This window comes from Schistocerca nitens, chromosome 2, assembly GCF_023898315.1.
Source record: "Schistocerca nitens isolate TAMUIC-IGC-003100 chromosome 2, iqSchNite1.1, whole genome shotgun sequence".
NCBI classification, from domain to species: domain Eukaryota; kingdom Metazoa; phylum Arthropoda; class Insecta; order Orthoptera; family Acrididae; genus Schistocerca; species Schistocerca nitens.
The window spans coordinates 912,972,783-912,996,391 of record NC_064615.1 but is presented as its reverse complement, the minus strand read 5'-3'; the positions used below and the strand labels follow the sequence as shown (position 1 = coordinate 912,996,391).

At 40.2% G+C, this 23,609-nt stretch overlaps 1 protein-coding gene across 1 annotated transcript in view; it reads left to right on the top strand.

The window, feature by feature from the left end:
* Positions 1 to 17,268, top strand: part of LOC126235448 (glutathione S-transferase 1-1-like) — a 46,638-nt gene extending 29,370 nt beyond the window's left edge. The window contains exons 5-6 of the mRNA XM_049944171.1: positions 13,856 to 14,017; positions 17,119 to 17,268. Coding sequence (XP_049800128.1) covers positions 13,856 to 14,017; positions 17,119 to 17,268 — 312 coding nt within the window. The remainder of the gene's footprint in view (positions 1 to 13,855; positions 14,018 to 17,118) is intronic.
* Positions 17,269 to 23,609: the final 6,341 nt, after the last annotated feature.

The window sequence follows — 23,609 nt, the reverse complement described above, 5'->3', positions numbered from 1 at the left end:
ACGCGTTACGAAAAATGGAATGTACGGAAAAGATCTTACATTTCCAGCACTAGACTCGACAGCAAAGTGTATCCCTGGAAGAAATCTAATGCTCCATAATCTGAAAACCACGCAATATGCAATCACATAACAGCAGCGCAAACGCACTAGCCAGCAACTATCTCGTCATAATCCAGAGCAAAGTCGATTGAACGCACCCAAGTCACCCTCGCAAGATACAGCGTCTATATTAAATGGTGGAATCGGCAAATCGACATCTAGGCAACAGGCGGAAGGCAAGAGTGTGTCTTTGCCGGCTACTGGGTCTCGAACAAATTCTGTCACCAAACTTCACTACCGTCTGAGTCCCCTCAGAGCCCATGCGACTTGCTGAGCCACAATTTACAGTTTCGACCCAGATATGTACTACCTATCACACGGGCTTAAGTCAATAGATCTTCGAGGCAGACAAGTGCTTATCGGTGCGTGCATAAATACGTGGCATTTAAGTCCCTAACAGCAGACGCCTTTCGCTATGTGACATCGGAAGGCTGTTGATACCTATTCTTGCACAAGGGACCGCTGCTTATTTAAAACATATAATAATAAAATTGACAGAAGTTAGAAACCACCTACATTACAATGAGTATACCAAAGGGAGTATGGTGGTGCATCATACAGACGTTATGGCGTCGTGAATGATTCATCAATTTCGTACTATAACTGAGTAATACATTTTGACGTCACGAACAAAATAACAAACATGGCCACTGATGACACTGAACACACATGAAAAGCCAGGTAAAGATGCAAAAATGTTTAACAACGGTTCACATTAAATGGAAAGTTATACAGCAAAAACCATAAATACATCACTACAAAATTCCGGATGAGGAGAATAACAATATATAAAAGCCAAGTCTAAGATGAAAGAGAAGGGATAAAACAGATGAAGACTAGGCGGCACAGTAACTACGTGTCGTATTCCATGGACAAAGAGTGTAAGGTGTATGCTTCGCCGGCGATGGGCGAGGCATGACAGAATCTCTGACCAGAGAGTAGTTTATTGTTAGTTGTTGCTTGTCGCGAGTCTGCGCTAATCTGCGCGAGTCGACAGTAGTAGCGAGTGGACGGTAGTAGTCGGCGGGAGTCGGCATGCGTCGGCTGTGTGCTCTGTTCGCGCCTCTGGTCAGGACTCTGGAGGATGAGTATTGTTGTAGAAAGTAAAGAAGCAGCCTTGCGCATAATTAATAATATATGTTAATTGTAATTTAATTTGTTCAAAAAAATGCCCCAATAATAATTTTTACAATATAAAGTAACTTTTTTTAAAGAAAAGTATTCATTTCAATTTAAAGAATTTTTCCAATGCATTATCATTGCTTCCAAGAATAAAAAAAAAAATATACGCCAGCATTGCACGAAGCTGTGTCGATAAATAAGAGCAGAAATAGTTGCAGTTTTTATTGAGGTAAGAATTTTTGCTTTTGTTATTCAGAATACAGGGCCGAAGGTCAGCGCTTCTGTCCTTATAAAATTTACCTGATATTATTATTTCTGTTAGGAGGTTACATTTCGTTCATGGTTCATTATTTAATTTATATTATCGTGTGGTTTAATGGTCAATTATCATTCATTAATTTTTGTGGGGAGGTTACGCTTGGCACCATTCTCATTTTTCATTGAATAATTTCTGCTGGGAGGTTACACTTGGCGACATCCGGCCAGGATCTTATTTCTTTGTGAATCTTCTGAGAACTAGTCATATATCTGCTCTTAATTACTTAAACGTAGATAGCATCTGGCGCAACGCATTTTACTAATTTGTCACTCTTTCTTCCACAGATCATCGGCAATTTCTTGCTCTTTGTTGTATTTGTGTTTGTTGCATTTTTGCATTGTGTTTGTTTCATTTGTGAATAATTCTGATTTTTTGATTTGTGAAAAATGCCGCGAAAAACTGTTAACAGTACATCGCGATGTGTAATGAGTGAAATAACCGACTCGAATAATTTGACCGATAGTACTTGCGACACGCAGTGTAATGATGACAATCCTCCATTTGTAGACAATCAGTGCGTACCGACAACTAATATTGATTTTGATCCTAGTGATGAGCAAACGAATTCAGTTGTGTCGTCTGTTAATTTGACGACAACTGATGACGCGGGACGTTCTATTACAATGAACGCTGCCCAGCTTGACACACCCGGTTTGCAAAATTTACGTAATGAACAGACAAAATTTTTTAACGAAAATGAACAGTTTAATCAGAGTACGACAGATTTATTTGATTCCGGTGTAGTGACTAACAGTGCACATCCGATTGGCAAACATTTTCAAGAATCACAAAATAACCAAATGGTTACACAAAACGTGACAATTGCAAGTATGCCATCAAACAGCACAGTGAATAGAGCCGCTAAGTGTAGTTGGGATCAAGTTATGGCATTTTTACGACAAATGAATGAAAAACAGGACAACAATTATAAACAACTTAATGAAAATTCCATACAACAGAATGAAAGAGAAGACTACAATAACAAACAGCTTAATGAAAATTTCAAACAACTTAGTGAACAGAACAAACAACTTAATGAAAAACAAGACAACCTTAATGAAAAATTAGACAACAATTCCAGACAGCTTAGCGAACAGATTACAGCCGTTGCCACGCAGTGTCATGATACTAAAGAACAATTACGTGAGGAAATTGAGGCTTGTGCTAGTAATAGTAGTGAAGAAACTAGATCTGTTGCACAAGAATTAGGTAATAGACATGCAGGTACAACAGAATCAGTTAGAGATGAAATTAGTGCAGTCACTGAACAATGTTCAGAAAACGCAACACAGATACGCGACGAGTTTAATTTAAAGTCACCAGAACTTTCACACAGTCTGGATACGGAAGTTGATAAGAAATTTGAACAACAGATCAGTCAAATTGACGAAAGTATCAAGGTAACAGAGATGAAAGATGTTTCAGTCACTAACACTTCACAGCAGGCGCCACATTCCGAACATTTGTCACATTCACACAGCCAGTGTAACTTAGGCAATTTACAGAGACTACGCGACTTAAAATCCGAAAAGACACAAACAGATTCATATGCAATCGTGAACATATTCACACATTCAGAGACGATAACGTTGATTACGAGCAATTTTTATCCGTAAGAAAATGTAAGGAATTTAAAAATGACAGAGCACAGGTATACGCTTTGAACTGGATACGTCGATTTATTTTTGTACTTTCACCAGCTTGGTCTGTAACGCAGAAACTAGCTTTGAACTGGATACGACAATTTGCTCTTGAATTTTTACCAACATTTCATGTAATGCAGAAACTAGAATTAGCATGGATTCAGCAATTTGCTTCTGAATTTTTAACGGCATTGCCTGTAACGCAAAAACTAAAGTTTATTTGCAGTGCGTAATAAACCTCAGGGGATTCATTACGCTTTAATGTGTATGTGCCGTAGCGTGCACAGGGCCCCGAGCCGCAGTAGTGCTGTTTCATGTTTAGTTTTCTGCACTGCTGCCTTCTCTTCTACTATCCTTTATATCTACCAAAACAGCTCTTCAACTATTGCTCTACCTAGGATTAAGAAAAGTGTAAAGAAAACCCGATATGACAAGTTTTTACCGAAAGTGACAATTTTTCATTAGACGCTCAAGTAATGACAACCACGAGAACTTTAATATCAGAGAAAATTTTAATCATCAGTATGTGTAAAATTATCAGCAATAGCGAACACATTTTGGTAGCAATAGAGGTTTTTCTCCGCAATAGCAACAAAACCAGCCGGTTAGCATACCTAACCAACAATGCAGTCTACAAGGTCAACCAGGCTTTAATGTTTCGCCGCGTACACGTATAGCGTCGGCCTCAACAAATAGTAACGCACAGCAACAAGGGAATCAGTACGTACAGAAAACACACCATTTCAATTCCTATCGCAATGCACCGTATAGAAATGACTATCACGACAGACGTAAAAATAATGAGCACAATTTCCAGCGTACATTTAATAACAGTCTATCTTATCAGCAGCAAGATCATCCGCAAAAACATATTATCATGAATGAACCAGACAGTAAATATCATCCCGAGCGTAATACGTCAGGAAGAAATAACAGAACAGTACAAATAGTGGAAATGCCACAGCATCCTCCCGAAAATAATAACACGTCAGATAGAATTTGACCAGATACAGTACAGGTTGCATCTTCCAGTAACGCAAGCAATACTTTTGACACGCAGAATCTTGTTCACGAGAATGTTATTTGAAACATGCTTTGTTGAATGCACCACTTTTATCGCACCCAGATCTTACCAGAAATTTTTCCATTGCCACCGACAGATCTAACACCGCTTTAGACGAACATATTTTTCAGGAAATTGAAGAAGATGGTTGTACACTAATTAAAAACATCGCTATTGCAAGTCGCATTCTGTGACCTGCTGAACGAAATTATTCTGTTACTGAACTTGAAACATTATGTGTTGTATGGGCTTTTACTAGATTTAGGCATTTTCTTTATGGAAGACACACTACCGTTTATACAGACCATAGAGCGATACAATTTTTACTTTCCGCTAAATTTACACACGACAGATTAAGCAGATGGAAACTTTATCTACAGGAATTTAATTTTACAATTGTTCACATTCCCGGCGCACAAAATATTGTAGCAGATGCACTATCCCGTTCTCTCAGCAACAGTCAGCAAGACAATGCAACCAACTTCTGCAAAGCAAATTTCAGCGTCATGTACATTCAACAAGTTGCATTTGAAATTTTCTTTTCGTCGTCATTACAAGACATAGCACAAGAGCAGAATAAAGACAACGTATGGAAAGAGATTAAACACCTTTGGCAAGATAGGAATAATGTTACCATTATAAACCATTACACTGTACGCAATGATATTCTGTTTCCGCTCTCATCCTGACAGCAACAATTGGTTATTATGCATTCCTGACGAACTTGTTAACAAATTAATCTGGTATACTCATTTAAGTTACGCACATTACGGAGCCAGAAAATGTTTTCTTATATTGAGACAGAACTGTTATTTTACCAACATGGAGAAGCGTATTCGACGAGTTTTAGCGTCATGTAAAATCTGCCAGAAAGCTAAATCAGATACGACTTCACATATTCCTCCATTACATCCCATTGTACCTGTTAAATTGAGACATATGGCCGCTGTAGACATTTTTGGTCCGATTCCCAGAACTAATAGAGGTTTTTGCTTCATCTTTGTCGCTGTTGAACTCACTTCAAAATTTGTTACCTTCACTCCGTTACGCAAAGCTACTGCTAAAACTGTTTCGAAAGCATTTGTAAAACATTTTCTATTTCATGTAGGGCATGTGTTGAAAGTAATTTCCGACAATGGACCACAGTTTCGATCTGCTATATGGACACGTATGTTACGAGCTAGAAACATTTCTCATATATATATATATATATATATATATATATATATATATATATATATATATATATATATATATATATATATCCAGGTACCATGCTTCTTCGAACCCTTGTGAACGATTAATGAAAGAAATTGGTAAACTGTGTAGAATTTACTGCCATAAAAAACATATTGATTGGAACACACACATACTCTCATTCCAAGATGTAATTAATTCCATACCGAATGAATCTACTATGCTATCTCCGTCTGTTATACTGAAAAATGTTGAACCACCTAACAAAATTAAAGAATTAGTAACATTTCCCACAACTCGTCGACTACGACACCATGAAATAATTGACATTGCGCTGAACAACATCGAACGTGCCGCAGAGCGCCGGAGAAGACAGCAAAAACAGGTTTGTACACGCCGTGACTTTCACGTTGGACAGAAGATATTAGTACGTACACACTATTTATCCAACAAAGGAAAGAGTAGATGCAGTAAATTTGAGCTTCTATACGCAGATCCATATCGGATTCGCAGTATTCCTCACCCCAATGTAGTACACGTCGAAACTTTGAGAACCATAAAAACCAAAGGGAACCACCACATATCCAACATCAAACCTTTTATTGAATGAAGATACTTTATGATTTATCACACTGTAATGCCATTTCCTAATTTTCTTTATGACCGCTTATGCAATTATATTCACATGAACACCTACTGATGATTATCGTAATTTTTTCTTGGCAAGTGCCCGGCAAGGTAAGGTTAGCAGGTCGCTTTTCTTGTCGTTACACATTAGGCAGTGCACATTTTCCAGATAAAATTACGTATCTTACGAATAATTATGCAATTCTATCTAGTGATATATTAATTTTATCAAATTTTGTCTCTATTAAAGTCTTCAATTCTCGCCTCTATTAACTACACAACATACAAGCTGTACACAAACAAGATCTCATTTCTTGTCGTTATACACCCTAGACCGTGCATATCTTCCATTTTTATGTATGTATGATTGTTTTCCTGTTTTGTTTGTATGTACTATGAAATATTTACGATAGAACAAACACCAGTTGACTTTAACATTTTGCCTTATGATAGCTAAACATCGTGACTACTTTACTTTTTTTTTGCTGCTACATTGTGATACACTGTGTACATTTTTGCTTCTGAACACTGTCGATGTTTTTGACATATTACGTTTTTTGTCATGCTATGCTGTATGCTCAATTGTGTTACTATAAACCAGTTTTTATCTAATGGGTATATGAATTAAATGCAAGACATTAATCTTTGTTCGTCATTTTCAGAAAGAAGTAACGTGTAAACGAAATAAATTAAACAGAAATGGGAATTTCACCTTCGGAATGAACGAAAGAGGATGCAATACCTCGTGATGAAGAGTAAATGGATCAGAATTAACAAGCATTAACAAGAATATACTATACACATCGTAGAATAGCAGTCTTAACTAATTTTTTCTTTCAGAATACGAGGCGATTGATGCAGGCAGTCAGACAGAACTACACATCTTAGTTTTAGTGATGAAATATGATAGAAATAAGGAATAGTTGTATAATGAATAATGAAGTGACTCTTTTGCAGATGATAATGAATGGTGATGAATAATGATGAAGAATATGCTACTATCGATAATGAAGTTTTTCTTTACAGGTGATGATGATAATGGAGTTATGGTGATATGGATAATGAAGTTTTTCTTTGCAGATGAAAATAATGTTGAAGTTTATATATTTCCTGTTAGTTAAGAGATGCTATGTAGTTATTTAAGTATTTGTTGCAGTTCGTTTTGACAGTATGTCTTATATCGCATGGTATGATGACTGAAGGTTTTGGAAAGGACAGCTAGAGAACATATATATTTTTATACACATTTCACTACCTGTTAATTCGAAGTATACTACTTTTCAGTATAAAATTAATGTGGTATAAATAGTTGTTTATTAAACCTATGTTTTTTATGAATGTGATCACATATACTCTACTTGTTTCATAACCTTGCTACAGCTGACTCATGACGAATGACGTTACACATCTTCATTTGCAGCAATAACTCAAAAGCAAACAAAGTAATTACCAGTCACAAATAATGCTACTAGTTTAAGAGAGTTCTGAATAATACTGATCAGCTCTGAATAGTATGTCACTTCAATAATGACTTCTGAATAATATAAAAAAAAGCTTTGTAACTGGCCAATGAATGCCACTGTTTATTATAAGATGACCTATTATGCCAATGATTACTATAATTAGATTAATTATGTATAAATGCTATGCCAATAATTAACTCATTTTGAGTAATGACTTCTGAATAATACAAAAAAAAATGCTTTGTAGCTGGCCAATGAATGCCACTGTTTATTGTAATAAGATTACCTATGATGCCAATGATTACTATAATTAAGTGAATTATGTTAATACTATGCCATTCATTAGCTTCTGTTTTGAATGATGACTTCTGATGGTTTGTAATTGGGCAATGAGTGCCAATAATTACTATATTCAGATAATTTTATGAACATTATTCTCTAATACTACATACATGGTACAGAAATGTTCAGTAACTGGGCGATGAGTGCCACCAATTACTCAAATCAGTTGTTAGACTAGTGTAATTCTCAATGAAGACTACTATGTGACTTAATGTCCTTCACATTCTGACCTAATTACCAGAAATTACTGCAATATCCATTTGTCCTGTCTGTCCTCATGATCATGGAGCACTATATTTGGTTTTTGCACTAATTCTACGTTGGTCTACTTTACAAGAACATGGTGTTGACACGACATGCTGTCCACCATCTTGAGCGATGGAGATGTTATTATGGTTCCACTGTTTGGTGTACCTAGTGTACTACCAAAATGATAGCATGGAATATTATTACGACATTTCAGTGTCTTGGCTACACTGATTAATACTTCAAGGAAAAGAGCTTCAGATTGTCTCACTTGGTGTTGTGCTTCTGTAGAAAGATATGGACTTTCAGTGCAGCTGCGTGCAACCTAAAGTGCTACAACCATGTCGCAATCCTTCCCATTCCTTTCCTAATTCTTGTAAAATGATAAAGACATATACAGTGCGTGTGCACTTCCTTTCATTTGTTAACAAGATCAGTTGTCCTAAAAATACTAAAGACTTCTATAGTGCATGTGCACTTTATTTCACTCCTTGATATGTTTATTTGTTGTAAAAAAAATGCTAGAGAGTTTTACAGTGCGTGTGCACTCTATGCCATTTGTTAATATGATTTGTACTCATTACGTACACATTTTGTGATTCCCAGATATGTTCTGAACTTCAGTGCGTGTGCACTTTTCTCATTTGTCAATATGATTTGTACTCATTATGTTTATTTGTTGTAAAAATATTAGAGAGTTTTACAGTGCGTGTGCACTTCATGCCATTTGTTAATATGATTTGTACTCATTACGTATACATTTTGTGATTCCCAGATATGTTCTGTATTACAGTGCGTGTGCACTTTCGTCATTTTGTTAACATGATTTGTATTCATTGCTTATACATTTTGTGATTTGCTGATATGTTCTGAACTACAGTGCGTGTGCACTTTTGTCATTTCTCAATATGATTTGTACTCGTTGCCTACACATTTGTGATTTCCTGATATGTTCACTACTACAGTGTGTGTGCACTTTTGCCATTTGTTAATATGTTTTGTACTCATTGTGTATACATTTTGCCATTGCTTGATATGTCTGTACTCAGTGCGTGTGCACTATATTTTATTTCATGTTCTGCACTTATATATCTGTAAATATTCTGTGATTGTAAAGTTAATTAATTAAGAAAAATTTGTTGCTCATGGCAAGTCCAATTGACTCACCATCGCTGCCAAATTTTTGCCCCCCCAGTGGAGGGTTCGCCGGCGATGGGCGAGGCATGACAGAATCTCTGACCAGAGAGTAGTTTATTGTTAGTTGTTGCTTGTCGCGAGTCTGCGCTAATCTGCGCGAGTCGACAGTAGTAGCGAGTGGACGGTAGTAGTCGGCGGGAGTCGGCATGTGTCGGCTGTGTGCTCTGCTCGCGACTCTGGTCAGGACTCTGGAGGATGAGTATTGTTGTAGAAGGTAAAGAAGCAGCCTTGCGCATAATTAATAATGTATATTAATTGTAATTTAATTTGTTAAAAAAATGCCCCAATAATAATTTTTACAATATAAAGTAACTTTTTTTTTAAAGAAAAGTATTCATTTCAATTTAAAGAATTTTTCCAATGCATTATCATTGCTACCAAGAATCAAAAAAAAAAATATATACGCCAGCATTGCATGAAGCTGTGTCGATAAATAAGAGCAGAAATAGTTGCAGTTTTTATTGAGGTAAGAATTTTTGCTTTTGTTATTCAGAATACAGGGCCGAAGGTCAGCGCTTCTGTCCTTATAAAATTTACCTGATATTATTTCTGTTAGGAGGTTACATTTTGTTCATGGTTCATTATTTAATTTATATTATCGTGTGGTTTAATGGTCAATTATCATTCATTAATTTTTGTGGGGAGGTTACACTTGGCTCTATTCTCATTTTTCATTGAATAATTTCTGCTGGGAGGTTACAAGAGAAGCAACGATATATAATACAGCTAGATTAATGTATTAAGATAAATTACGTATGACTAAAATTAAAGTGGGGGAAATGGAGTGATCAAAGGTAAACACTGACGTCTTTATTTCATTACAAAATGCATAAACAATGAGCAAAATAGCGTAGTAGACAAGTAAAATGAATTCAGTTTTGATAATAATAAACCGAAAAATAATAAAAAAAAGAAAATATATTGGCCCAACTTAAGTGCAGAACATTACCGTGTACATCAACAATTATATAGTGCCAGACTTTAAGAAAAGTCAACAATCTTCACATATTGTTGGTAAAAATGTATCGTTGCTAAGAGCAAACACAGTAGCACATAAAAACAGGAAATGTTGACTAGAACAGCATACATATGCTATGCACCTCATAAGGAAACGAAGATCACGTCAGTGAGGGTTATAGGCGAAAATAAACAATAAAGTGACTGCAAATACGCTGTGGAACTGTATACTTAAACAATATGTAGTGCCAAACTCCGCAAAAAAGAACCAAAAAAATTAACACAATGCGGGAATAATACAGCATCAGAAAAACAAAAACAGCAGCACATAAAAATAGCATTACATAGGCTGTGCACATGCATTATGAGGTGCACTGCCTATGTATACTGTCTTGGTCTACATTCAGTATTTTTATATGCTGATGTGTGTGCTCTGTGCAATGCTACGTTTTTACCAATTGTTGACATTTCTCAAAGTCTGGAACTACATAATTGCCAGTGTACATGGTAATGCTGCACATTGAATTTGGACAATTCTATTTTATTTTTTTCTTTATTTTGCTGTTTGTTATGAAAATTCTATTTGTTATGAAATACACTGTTTTGCTCGTTTTTTATATATTTTGTAATGAAATAAATGTGCCAGTGTTTCCCTGGAGCTCTCTATTTGCCCATTTTATCATACATATTTTACCTCAGTACATGAATCTAAATTAGAGTGCTCCACCTACAAACGTATTATATGCCATTGCTTCTCTCTGTCCATGGAATACGAGAATTAGTGTGCCGCCGAGCCTTCATCTGTTTTATCCCTCCTCTTTCCTCTTAGATTTAGTTTTTATGTATTGTTGTTCTCTTGATCCGGAATATTGTAGCGATGTATTTATGGTTTTTGCTGTATAACTTTCTATTTAATGTGCATTGTTTTTAAATATTTTTGCATCTTTACCCGGCTTTCCATGTGCGTTCAGTGCCATCAGTGGCCATGTTTGTTATTTTGTTCGTAACGTCAAAATGTATTACTCAGTTGTACTATGAAATTGGTGAATTATTCACGACGTCATACCGGGAGTATGAAGCACTACCATACACCCTTTGGTATACTCATTTTAATGTAGGTTTCTAATTTCTGCCAATTTTATTATTATTTCATGAGGGTATTTTTGATCCGTCGTTGCAACTACTAAAATGGGTGATTTCTTCACCAGACGCGTTTCGCTTTATAGAGGTAAAGCATCATCAGCGGTGGTGATTTTTCGGCTGATTTCTCTCTTACATTGGGAAATGCCGTCTGCTAGCATGTCGTTCTTTTTCTGTGTTAGACAGTGATAATTTTGGTCTAATTTTTAGATGTTCTGCAGCACTATGCATTTCTCACAACACACTTTTATGTACACCAGTGCATACCCTCATGAGTTATAAAGCAACTACGGACACTATGGCCACACAAGTGAAGAATTTATTATTATTTGTTTTAAATAAGCTGTGGTTCCTCATGACGTTTATATTCTTTCTACAGATATGCTGAAGATCAGTTTACTCGAAACACGTAAATAAAATTGAGTTGCTGAACATCAAGTGACTAAACATCTTTTCTCCAGCGAGCGTAACAGCAGTGTTTAAAATTTATAATTTCATAAAATGGTCGTAGGCCTATTACGTGACTGTATGTCACACCTTAAAAAATACTGCTGCTAGGACGGTCAGCGATAAGGTTTTAATGGACATGCTTCTCTGTGGCAGTGTAAACGTTTCCGTGCACCGCAAGCTAATCGTAAACAATGGAAATTATTTCGAGTTGTGTCACTGCAATTTACAGATGGTTTTGCTGCTGTAATAAACGTATCGGTTGCATTCGAACTTTTTATGGGAACATCCAGCGTCTGCTGTAGAGATCAAAACTGTTCTTAATCTCGATGTCTTTATTTTATTATAGCTTTCCAAACGCCGAACTTCTTGCACAGCACTCCGGCCGTTCGAAATCGAACGTACGGCCTGTATACGCAAAAGGACTTTTGGAACAGCGTAGTTAGGGAACCCACCAAAATTAGGATTAATGTTGGCCACTTGAAGAGGAACATAGGCTATCAACTGAGATCTGTTTGGTACCCATTGCAGGCCACAAAGTGTTGCGACCTCTGATCGGGAATGGACTACCCTTTGGCTCCACCTATAAACTCAACAAAACGTCGCGCCATTACACGAACTAACCTAGATGCAAACCTGAGACCTCTACAGTGGCCCAAATCGCTGAGAGAAACGAGATAACTTCTCATCTATTTCATTATAATGGTTTACGTGCGTTACGGTAGAGTAATTTATGTGGACTGGCGTTAGAGCCCAGAGCTCTCTTACTTGTGGATCGTGGTCTATTTAATGAGCTGTCCGAACACAAATCGTGGATAGATTCACATTCGACTTGCCAATTTACTGACTCTTCTGAACTTTTGATCCAGCCCGCCGCTCTTATTCCGAATATCATTGGGAACAAAGCATACTGGAAGGAATAGCCTGAACACATTGAAATTGTTTCCAGATCCTAATCTCTCTGTGAATCACTGACTAATTGTGCTATTCTCTCCGACTCAAGTTGTGGTGTTTGTAGCCTAGCACGATTTCCAGGAGAATCACAATGGAGATGTAAGGTATGGGAAGAAAATGGGAAGAGATTAAGACTTGGTGTCGATCCATGACACACAGTGAAACTTCCTGTCAGATTAAAACTGTGTGCCGGGCCGAGACTCGAACTTGGGACCTTTGCCTTTCGCGGGCAAGTGCTCTACCATCTAAGCTACCGAAGCACGACTCACGCCCCGTCCTCACAGCTTTACTTCCGCCAGTACCTTGTCTCCTACTTTCCAAACTTCATAGAAGCTCTCCTGCGAACTTAGCAGAACTAGAACTCCTGGAAGAAAGGATATTGCGGAGACATGGCTTAGCAACAGCCTGGGGGATATTTCCAGCGGAAGTAAAGCTGTGATGACGCGGCGTCAGTCGCGCTTGGTTAGCTCAGATGGTAGAGCACTTGCCCGCAAAAGGCGAAGGTTCCGAGTTCGAGTCTCGGTCCAGCACACAGTTTTAATGTGCCAGGAAGTTTCATATCAGCGCACACTCCACTGCAGACTGAAAATCAAATTCTGCATGACACACAGTACTTTATTCACGCACACTGTCTGAGAAAGTAAAAGTTTCTACCTTGACTTATCCATCAGTTTCAAGTCAGATTTCTTTATTCCGGCAAATACTTCCATAATGGCTATTTTATGCCAATTTGGATGGAGATATTTATCTTTTTGTTACTGTCATTAATCATTCCAAGTAAGGTGCCCGATAACTGCTGAAACTAATTCGATAAGCTTTCTATCAAAATGGCCGACACTTGCCAATCGAGCAACTACTTAAATGTAACATAAACAATGCAGATGAGCCTTAAAAATTACACAATTATTTTTCCTGCGTTTTTCCCTTTGCTGCATGTTTCCTAGTTTTTGGTTCTAACTTTGAAGGCCATTTACCACAGTAACGATGTATTCAACATAATTATTGAGTACTGAGTCAAATAACACTTCTTTTCCAACAGCGGCCGAAATTAGACGGCAAACAGACCGACGCCAGTAACATCGACAAAGTGAACGACGGGCTGGAGAGCCTCAACAGAATGCTGGAAGGGAAGCAGTGGCTGGCCGGGGACAACGTCAGCCTCGCCGACTACGCTGTCGGCATCTCTCTGACAGCAATCGAGGTACAAGGACGTTCTTCTCACTTATCACCAAACATACACTGAGGTGACAAAAGTTGTGGGATAGCGCTATGCACGTACGCAAATGACAGTAGTATCGCGTACACAAGGTGTAAGAGGGCAGTGTATTGGCGGGACTGTCATTTGTGCTCAGGTGATTGATGTGAAAACGTTTCCAGCGTGACTGGGGCGACACGACGAGAATTAACAAGCTTTGAACGCGGAATGGTAGTTGGAGTTAGACGGATGGGACATTCCATTTCGGAAATCGTTAGGGAATTCAATATTCCGAGATTCACAGTATCAAGAGTGTGCCGAGAATAGCATATTTCAGGTATTACTTCTCAACAAGGACAAGCCGTGACAGCAGTGGCTGTGGCCTTCACTTAATGACCGAGAGCAGCGGCGTTTGCATAGAATTTTCAATGGGAACAGACAAGCAACACTGCGTGAATTAATGTGGGACCTACGACGAACGTATCTGCTAGGACAGTGTGGCGAAATGTGGCATTCATGAGCTATGGCAACAGACAACTGACACCAGTGCCTTTGCTAACAAATGACATTGCCAGCAGCGACTCTCCTGGGCTCGTGACGATATCAATTGGACCTCAGGAGACTGGGAAACTGTGGCCTGATCATATGGGTCCCGATTTCAGTTGGCGAGAGATGATAGTAGGGTTAGAATGCGGCACAGACTCTGCGAAATCGTTGGCCCAAGTTGTCAACAAGGCACTGTGCAAGCTGCTGGTGGCTCCACAATGGTGTGGGCTGTGTTTACACGGAATGGACTGGGACCCCTAGTCCAACGAGCCGATCATTGACTGGAAATTGCTATGTTCGACTACTTGGAGACCATTCATGGACTTCGTGTTCCCAAAAAAGGATGGAATTTTTATGGATGACAGTGCACCATGTCACCAAGCCACAGCTGCTGGAATTGATTTGAAGAACATTCTGGAAAATTCAACCGAATGATTTGGCCACCCGTGGAACACTTATGGGACATAATCGAGGGGTCAGTTCACGCCCAAAATCCTTCACCGGCAACACTTTCGCAGTTATTGACAGCTGTAGACGCAGCACGCCTCAGTATTTCCGCAGGGGCTTCCAGCGACTTGTTGTGCTCATGCCACGTCGAGCTGATGCACTACACCAGGCAAAGCGATGACCGACACGATATTAAGATGTATCCCACGACTTTTGTCACGTCGTTGGAAGTCGCTGCACAATAATAATTCTTACTTTAAGAGCGTCTCACGCACTTGTGTACATTACAATTTTGCGCAGTATTACGTATAGATACACTACTGGCCATTAAAATTGCTACACCAAGAAGAAATGCAGATGATAAACGGGTATTCATTGGACAAATATATTATACTAGAACTGACATGTGATTACATTTTCACGCAATTTGGGTGCGAAGATCCTGAGAAATCAGTACCCAGAACAACCACCTCTGGCCGAAATAACGGCCTCGATACGCCTGGACATTGAGTCAAAGAGAGCTTGGATGGCGTGTACAGATACAGCTGCCCATGTAGCTTCAGCACGATACCACAGTTCATCAAGAGTAGTGACTGGCGTATTGTGACGAGCCAGTTGCTCGGCCACCATTGACCAGACGTTTTCAATTGGTGAGAGATCTGGAGAATGTGCTGGCCATTTCTATATCCACAAAGGCCCGTACAGGACCTGCCACATGCGTTCGTGCATTATCCTGCTGAAATGTAGGGTTTCGCAGGGATCGAATAAAGGGTAAAGCCACGGGTCGTAACACGACTGAAACGTAACGTCCACCGTTCAAAGCGCCGTCAGTGCGAACAAGAGGTGACCGAGACTTGCAACCAATGGCACCCCATACCATCAAGCCAGGTGATACGCCAGTATGGCGATGACGAGTACACGCTTCCAATGTGCGTTCACTGCGATGTCGCCAAACATGGATGCGACCATCATGATGCTGTAAACAGAACCTGGATTCATCCGAAAAAATGACGTTTTGCCATTCGTGCACCCAGGTTCGTCGTTGAGTGAACCATCGCAGGCGCTCCTGTCTGTGATGCAGCGTCAAGGGTAACCGCAGCCATGGTCTCCGAGCTGATAGTGTATGCTGCCGCAAACGTCGTCGAACTGTTTCTGCAGATGGTTGTTGTCTTGCAAACGTCCCCATGTGTTGACTCAGGGATCGAGACGTGGCTGCACGATCCGTTATAACCATGTGGATAAGATGCCTGTCATCTCGACTGCTAGTGATACGAGGACGTTGGGATCCAGCACGGCGTTCCGTATTATACTCCTCAACCCACTGATTCCATATTCTGCTAACAGTCATTGGATCTCGAACAACGCGAGCAGCAATGTCGCGATACGATACACCGCAATAGCGATAAGCTACAATCCGACCTTTATCAAAGTCGGAAACGTGATGGTACGCATTTCTCCTCCTTACACGAGGCATCACAACAACGTTTCACCAGGCAACGCCGGTCAACTGCTGTTTGTGTATGAGAAATCGGTTGGAAAATTTTCTCATGTCAGTACGTTCTAGGTGTCGCCACCGGCGCCAACCTTGTGTGAATGCTCTGAAAAGCTAACCATTTGCATATCACAGCATCTTCTTCCCGTCGGGTAAATTTCGCGTCTGTAGCGCGTCATCTTCGTGATGTAGCAATTTTAATGGCCAGTAGTGTATAATCCCAATCTAGATTTGGGTTTTCAGTGATTTCTCTAAATCGCTTTAGGCAAATGTTGGTATGGTTCCTTTGAAAACGCACGACCGATTTTCTTCCCCATCCGGCCGCAATCCGAGCTTGTACTCAAACTCTAAGGACCACTTCATGGACGGAACTTGAAACCCTACTCCTCCTTCTTTCGTAAAGAATTAATTTATTGCTAATTAAATAGCACGAAGCCGATGCCACCACAGTCCAGAGGAAAAACTATCGATTAATATCCACGGGAAAAATGTAAAGTGACATATTAATGAAACATTTTTAAACTTCGGTAAATACCTTTTTTTATTCTTTCATACTGACAATGCTTTCAGCTTTGGTAACGCAGTCAGTGCACATCACGACCACAATTTGTTTTTCTTTCAGCTTGTTCCAGAGAGTGGAATCGTCCCCACCAAGCACCCTAACATCAAGGAATGGCTTCATCGCGTGGAAAGCTCTACTCCGAAATACATGGAGTTGCTCAAGACATTCCGTGAAGGCGTACAGGAACTACTTAAAAAATTTAAACAATAAATTTTAAAAAATTGTACATTCATTGTAAGTCCATAATAGGACAGTATTAATATTTTTCTTGTGATATTATACTTCTGCTTTTGTAAGACATCTAAGAGGTATTTCTTAATTCGAACCGTCTATTGATCTTATTTGAGTCTGAAAATAATTTTACTGATCATTGGCGTGAATAACAATGCCAGTTTAAATGACAATGATATCAACTGCAGCGTCGTATACCTAGTTAAATTTAAATGAATATCCTTCGAAATATGCACACACACACACACACACACACACACACACACACACACACACACACACGCACACACAGACACACATGTTCATGCTCAACTGCAAAAGCCACATCATAGTCTTTGCAAATTATAACATAAAATCCATGTGTCTAAAATTAACTTTCTACCACAGACTAGGTGCAAGATAACACAGAAAAGACTAGGATTATATGTCTGTACAGGATTTCTGATTACTGTAGAGGGAAAACTCAGAGGATCTGGAAAGATTTCTTAGGTATCTCCCTTCTCAATGCGTTCGTGGCAGTTCACAAATGGTCAACAGTGGTTATCGGACGACCCTATTAACCACGTCGCCGATCAGCAACGTCCAGACATGTTCGATAAGTGACAGGCCAGTCGAACGTGTGATAAAAGAAAACAAAGGCACCCATCGTTCCTCCAAGGAGTTTTGGTCGCTCCTCGTCACATTTGGCCAAGCAATGTTCTACTGAAACATAACATATGGAGTGTGTCACGTAATGAAACCTCCTCGACGTAGCAGGTTTTGATTAAACTGAATACGAGTAATCGAGACTGCATGCGAAGTAATTCAGATCGAGCCCCAAACCAAGCGCTCATCATGTGGGCTGCCGGGCTGTGGTCACTGCTGTCGTGTCTACAACGTATGGGGCCTTCACTCCAGAACGGGATGAACTGGGAATCCTCTGGAAACACTACGTTTGGTATTCAAGGTGCCAGAGAAAGCTTCCACGTGTCCATTGGAGTCGGAGGCGGTTTCGCTTTCTGGAAAATTAAAGATAACACAATGACACATTGGCCACCTGTCTCACTCGCCAGACGGCGTCGATTTGTGAACTCTGCCACACTCACCAATCGTCACAGGTTCATGCCGATATTGCATCTTGTGATATCGGTATTGCTTACTTGGATTAGGCTTAAAACTCTGGATTAACTTAGCATTGCGTAACATGACTAATTCAAGTTACACAACCTACTATTTCCCACCTCACGTTACATAAACTCTCACGTTGAATTTATTAATATTATTTCTTACGATTGTTACAATTTTCGCAAATGTTAGTGTATCAGATATGTCTGACGTTTCTATCTTAAAAACATACACTGAAGATTTTAAAAGTTTAATAATTAAACAGCTTAACAAAAGAGTTAGTATTGCGTGGTGTACTACAACATGTTGTTTTGCATTTCAGGTAGCAACTGGAACAAGGTAGCAAACTCTAATACCTGTTCCACACTCATATCGTTGTTAGCTTACACAAGGTCATTTTAAGACTGCCTACAGATTTATTAGTCAGTGTGTTATTTGAAGCTTTGTTACCACCAGTTCCCCATCTCTTCTGCTCTAGCCCACCTTATAAATAGTACTTCTTCAGTCTTCATTTACAGCCAGTCAGTCTTCCACTGACCTCTTTCCTCAACTGAATGGCTGAAACTTTTACATTGTTAGGTTAGTGTGTTTAACGTCCCGTCGACAACGAGGTCATTAGAGACGGAGCGCAAGCTCGGGTTAGGGAAGGATGGGGAAGGAAATCGGCCGTGCCGTTTCAAAGGAACCATCCCGGCATTTGCCTGAAACGATTTAGGGAAATCACAGAAAACCTAAACCAGGATGGCTGGAGACGGAATTGAACCGTCGTCCTCCCGAATGCGAGTCCAGTGTGCTAACCACTGCGCCACCTCGCTCGGTGTTGAAACTTTTACAGAAGCATTTTAAATATTCTGGCAACATCACAACAGCTCATTTCTTAGAGTGTATTAACTTTTCTATCGTTCTAATGCAACGTTTAGGATATTAGTTTACTTTGAAGTAAAATTGCATCGTACAAAGCTTGTTTCTAAATTACGATCTAAAGACTTTCTATAAGAATCTAGTTGGTATTATTTCGAATACGGTCTCATGTCATGTAACCTACCGTTCCTACCTTTAGGAACAAATATGCGAATAGTGTATTCCTTTATCTTGCGTCTGTTGGGTTAAAGAGAAATAGTGATCTACCAAAAATAATTGCATTGGAGGGATTTTCCAACACTGAAAGGCTTTTCACCTGAATCCTTCTTAAATTCATTGAAGGGGAAGAGTAATACAGGTGCATCAGGTAAACAGAGAGAGGATGTTGTTGAACGATGTTTACTTAGGTCACTACTTCATTTCAACTTTAATGGCTACTTTAGTTTTTTTATGACTGTGAACGAAACAGTTAGATTCTGAGCTGGAGGAAGGGGAGTGCGGTCTGGAAGTTGTCACTTGGTCTCCCTCAAGCTTTTGATTGAAACAATTGTATACATAAACATACATTTACAAGAGTAAAAGCAATAATCATTGTCCTGATGATATGGTGATGAATGTGATCTTGAGACCTGTTAGAATTATGACATTGTGGGCTCTTGGAAACATTTTCTGGCTGACGTACTCGACTATAAATGGGAGTGGAGAGAAAGTGATATGAGAAATGACGTGGAAGGAGTATTGGAAAGGATCAAAAGATAGGGTGTAAGTGGTAGAATGCGGGCAGAATCGCAGTTATGCAGAGAAGGGGTACACTGGGTACTCATTTGCAAAAAGAAAAGACAGGGTAGGATGCACGGAGAGTGGGCAAAAATATGTTAACATCAGAAACACAATATATTACTATCTCTAATACGATGTAGGAAAACCGTTGGCATGCGAAACAGCTTTCAGTTATACTCCTCTTCCAGCAAAATCGTGACGAGTTCAGGTAACAGTGGTGGAGATGGACAGAGATCACGCATCTTTCTCTCCAAAGTAGACCCCCAACTGGCTCTCTAATACTGACATCTGGTGACTGTGTTGGCCAGGACAGATGTGACAATTCATCCCCGTACTCAGAAAACGTCTGCGAGCTGTCATCTTGGAACACAGCACCACTACTGGCGGACAAACATTGTACCATGGGATGGACGTGGTTAGTCAAAAGGGTCACATAATCCGTGGCAAAAACCAGAGGGTCCATCTAATAGCACGGTATGGCTGCCCAAATCATCACTGAAGCTCGTCGATGTTTCACTCTTGGCAGCAAGCAGTTTGCATCATAGGGTTGGGACGACGGACGCCAGATGTAAACTAGGCGGGAAGTTGGAAACAGTGTAAAGTAAGAGTAATCCGATCAAATTATCTTCTGCCATTGCTCCATGGCCCAGGTTTGATGGCTTCGGCGAAACATTTTCGTGGTTCGTGCAATTGAACCAATTATGTGTGCTTGTGAAATTCCAACTTGCTCTGCTTTTCCTGGCTTAACGAGTTCCCTTCTTGTTGTTTGGTTTTGATACGGTTCGCGACTACGACACTCAGTTCTTTGGCTACCTTGGTTAAGAGAACCAACAATTTGTCCACATTCGAATTCACATATTTCCGGTAATGCACTCACGTCTACGCAGTACACTGTTCCGACAACGACTGACACTTATAACTTACTGAGGGAGTTGCACGGGTGCTGTCCGTGGTCAGCTATAACAGCGCCACCTGCAGTCTTGCCTAGCATCGGCATTTATGATCAAGCATGCTTTTCTCGTTGTTTTTCTATATTTTTTTTCCACCGCCTATAGTTGATAGGACGGGTCTAAGGAATGATTTCATGAAACTTCCTGGCAAATTAAAACTGTGTGCCGGACCGAGGCTCGAACTCTGGATCTTTGCCTTTTGCGGGCAAGTGCTCTACCATCTGAGCTACCCAAGCACGACTCAGCACCCGTCCTCACAGCTTCAATTCTGACAGTACCTCGTCTCTTACCTTCCAAATTTAACAGAAGCTCTTCTGCAGCTCAGCTCAGATCGTAGAGCCCTTGCCGCCAACGCAGAGGTACCGAGTTCGAGTCTCGATCCAGCACACAGTTTTAATATGCCAGGAAGTTTCATATCAGCGCACACTCCGCTGCAGAGTGAAAATCTCATTCTGGAAACATCCCCCAGGCTATAGCTAAGCCATGACTCTGCAATATCCTTTCTTCCAGGAGTGCTAGTTCTGCAAGGAATGCAGAAGAGCTTCTGTGAAGTTTGGAAGGTAGGAGACGAGGTACTGGCAAAATTGAAGCTGTGAGGACGGGTCGTGAGTCGTGCTTGGATAGCTCAGATGGTAGAGCACTTGCCCGCGAACAGCAAAGGTCCCGAGTTCGAGTCTCGGTCCCGCACACAGTTTTAATTTGCCAGGCAGTTTCATACCAGCGCACACTCCGCTGCAGAGTGAAAATCTCACTCTGGAATGGTTTCGTGGTTTCGGAGGGGAATCCGGTTCAAATTACATAATTTGAGACGTAACATATTATGAACTTCAGCGACTGGACACTAAACAATAATCTTGACACAGTTCAAGTCGCGTATCTTTATTTTCTGATAACCTGTTTCAGTTACGCCATCGTTAGACCAGAATGTTACTGCGTTGAGAGCGTAGGTAGCACTTAAGGTAGTCCCCTATAATGCGTACTAATGAACTGAGTAAATTAACTTCTTGAGACGCCATAAGCAAACTCAAACAGTCAACAGACAACACCCAACAGCTAACGGACAGGATTAGTATCATATAAAGGGACAAGTGAGTCAGCTCTGCTGCTTCCTCGTATGGATGGGCAGGAGCGATGAGGGACATGTGACGGTCCCCTCAGTAGACTACACGATCCATCTGGACACTCAGTCAGCAAATACTTTCTGGAGTCACATATCGCTGATTGCTGACAGATTCGATGTATCGTTGTCCAACTGCGAATAGGACACAGTACCTTTTACCGCGCATAGTTTATCGCTTTGGTTGACTTTTGATGGATGAGAGACCAGCGAGAGAATCGTCCAACTCCTGCTAGATGTCTGCCAGTTGAGCTGCAGGAGTATCCGCCATCTCGGGGGTGACGAAGCAACTGGACCAGGGAACAGCGCAGAGCAGAGCCTGTCAGCGGAGAGTGGCCTGCAGTCCACAAACAGTGTTCTCCGTGTAGAATGTTTTGGTTTTTGGTGCCACTGCAGCCGGCGATGCGGGAGTGGTGGTCATTTACCTAAAGGCAGCGGACGCGCCTTCACAACGTGTGTGCAGGAGACTGAGGCACACTGGCCATACAGGCACTATGCCAGATTGGTATTATTTCGTTAAACTCCAGTTAGAATATGCCACCGACCATAGTCGTTGGTGGTGAGTATCTCATTATCTTTCCACAAATGCGTCCGTGCAGTTAGATTGTCGAACGGGTATGAATTTTATGTTTTCTTGTTGGTACTTGCTCAAGATATTTTGTTGCGTACTCCCGGATAATGCTCTTACTAAACATTTAACTACAACGAGTAAAGTTCATGCTTTGAGTATTATTTTGACACTGTATATGGCGATAAATGCTTGAAATGTTTACGTAAACGAACTAAAATATTTCCGATATGGCGATGAGGCACAGTGGTCCACTTAAACAAAAAAAAAATGGTTCAAAATCTACATCTACATCTACATCCATAGTCCGCAAGCCACCTGACGGTGTGTGGCGGAGGGTATCTTGAGTAGCTCTATCGGTTCTCCCTTCTATTCCAGTCTCGTATTGTTCGTGGAAAGAAGGATTGTCGGTATGCCTCTGTGTGGGCTCTAATCTCTCTGATTTTATCCTCATGGTCTCTTCGCGAGATATACGTAGGAGGGAGCAATATACTGCTTGACTCCTCGGTGAAGGTATGTTCTCGAAACTTCAACAAAAGCCCGTACCTAGCTACGAGGGGAGCGTCTCTCCTGCAGAGTCTTCCACTAAATGATCCTGTAACGAAGCGCGCTTCTCTCCGTTGGATCTTCTCTATCTCTTCTATCAACCCTATCTGGTAGGATCCCACACCAGTGAGCAGTATTCAAGCAGTGGGCGAACAAGCGTACTGTAACCCACTTCCCTTGTTTTCGGATTGCATTTCCTTAGGATTCTTCCAATGAATCTCAGTCTGGCATCTGCTTTACCGACGAATAACTTTATATGATCATTCCATTTTAAATCACTCCTAATGCGTACTCCCAGATAATTTATGGAATTAACTGCTTCCAGTTGCTGACCTGCTATATTGTAGCTAAATAAGGGATCTTTCTTTCTATGTATTCGCAGCACATTACACTT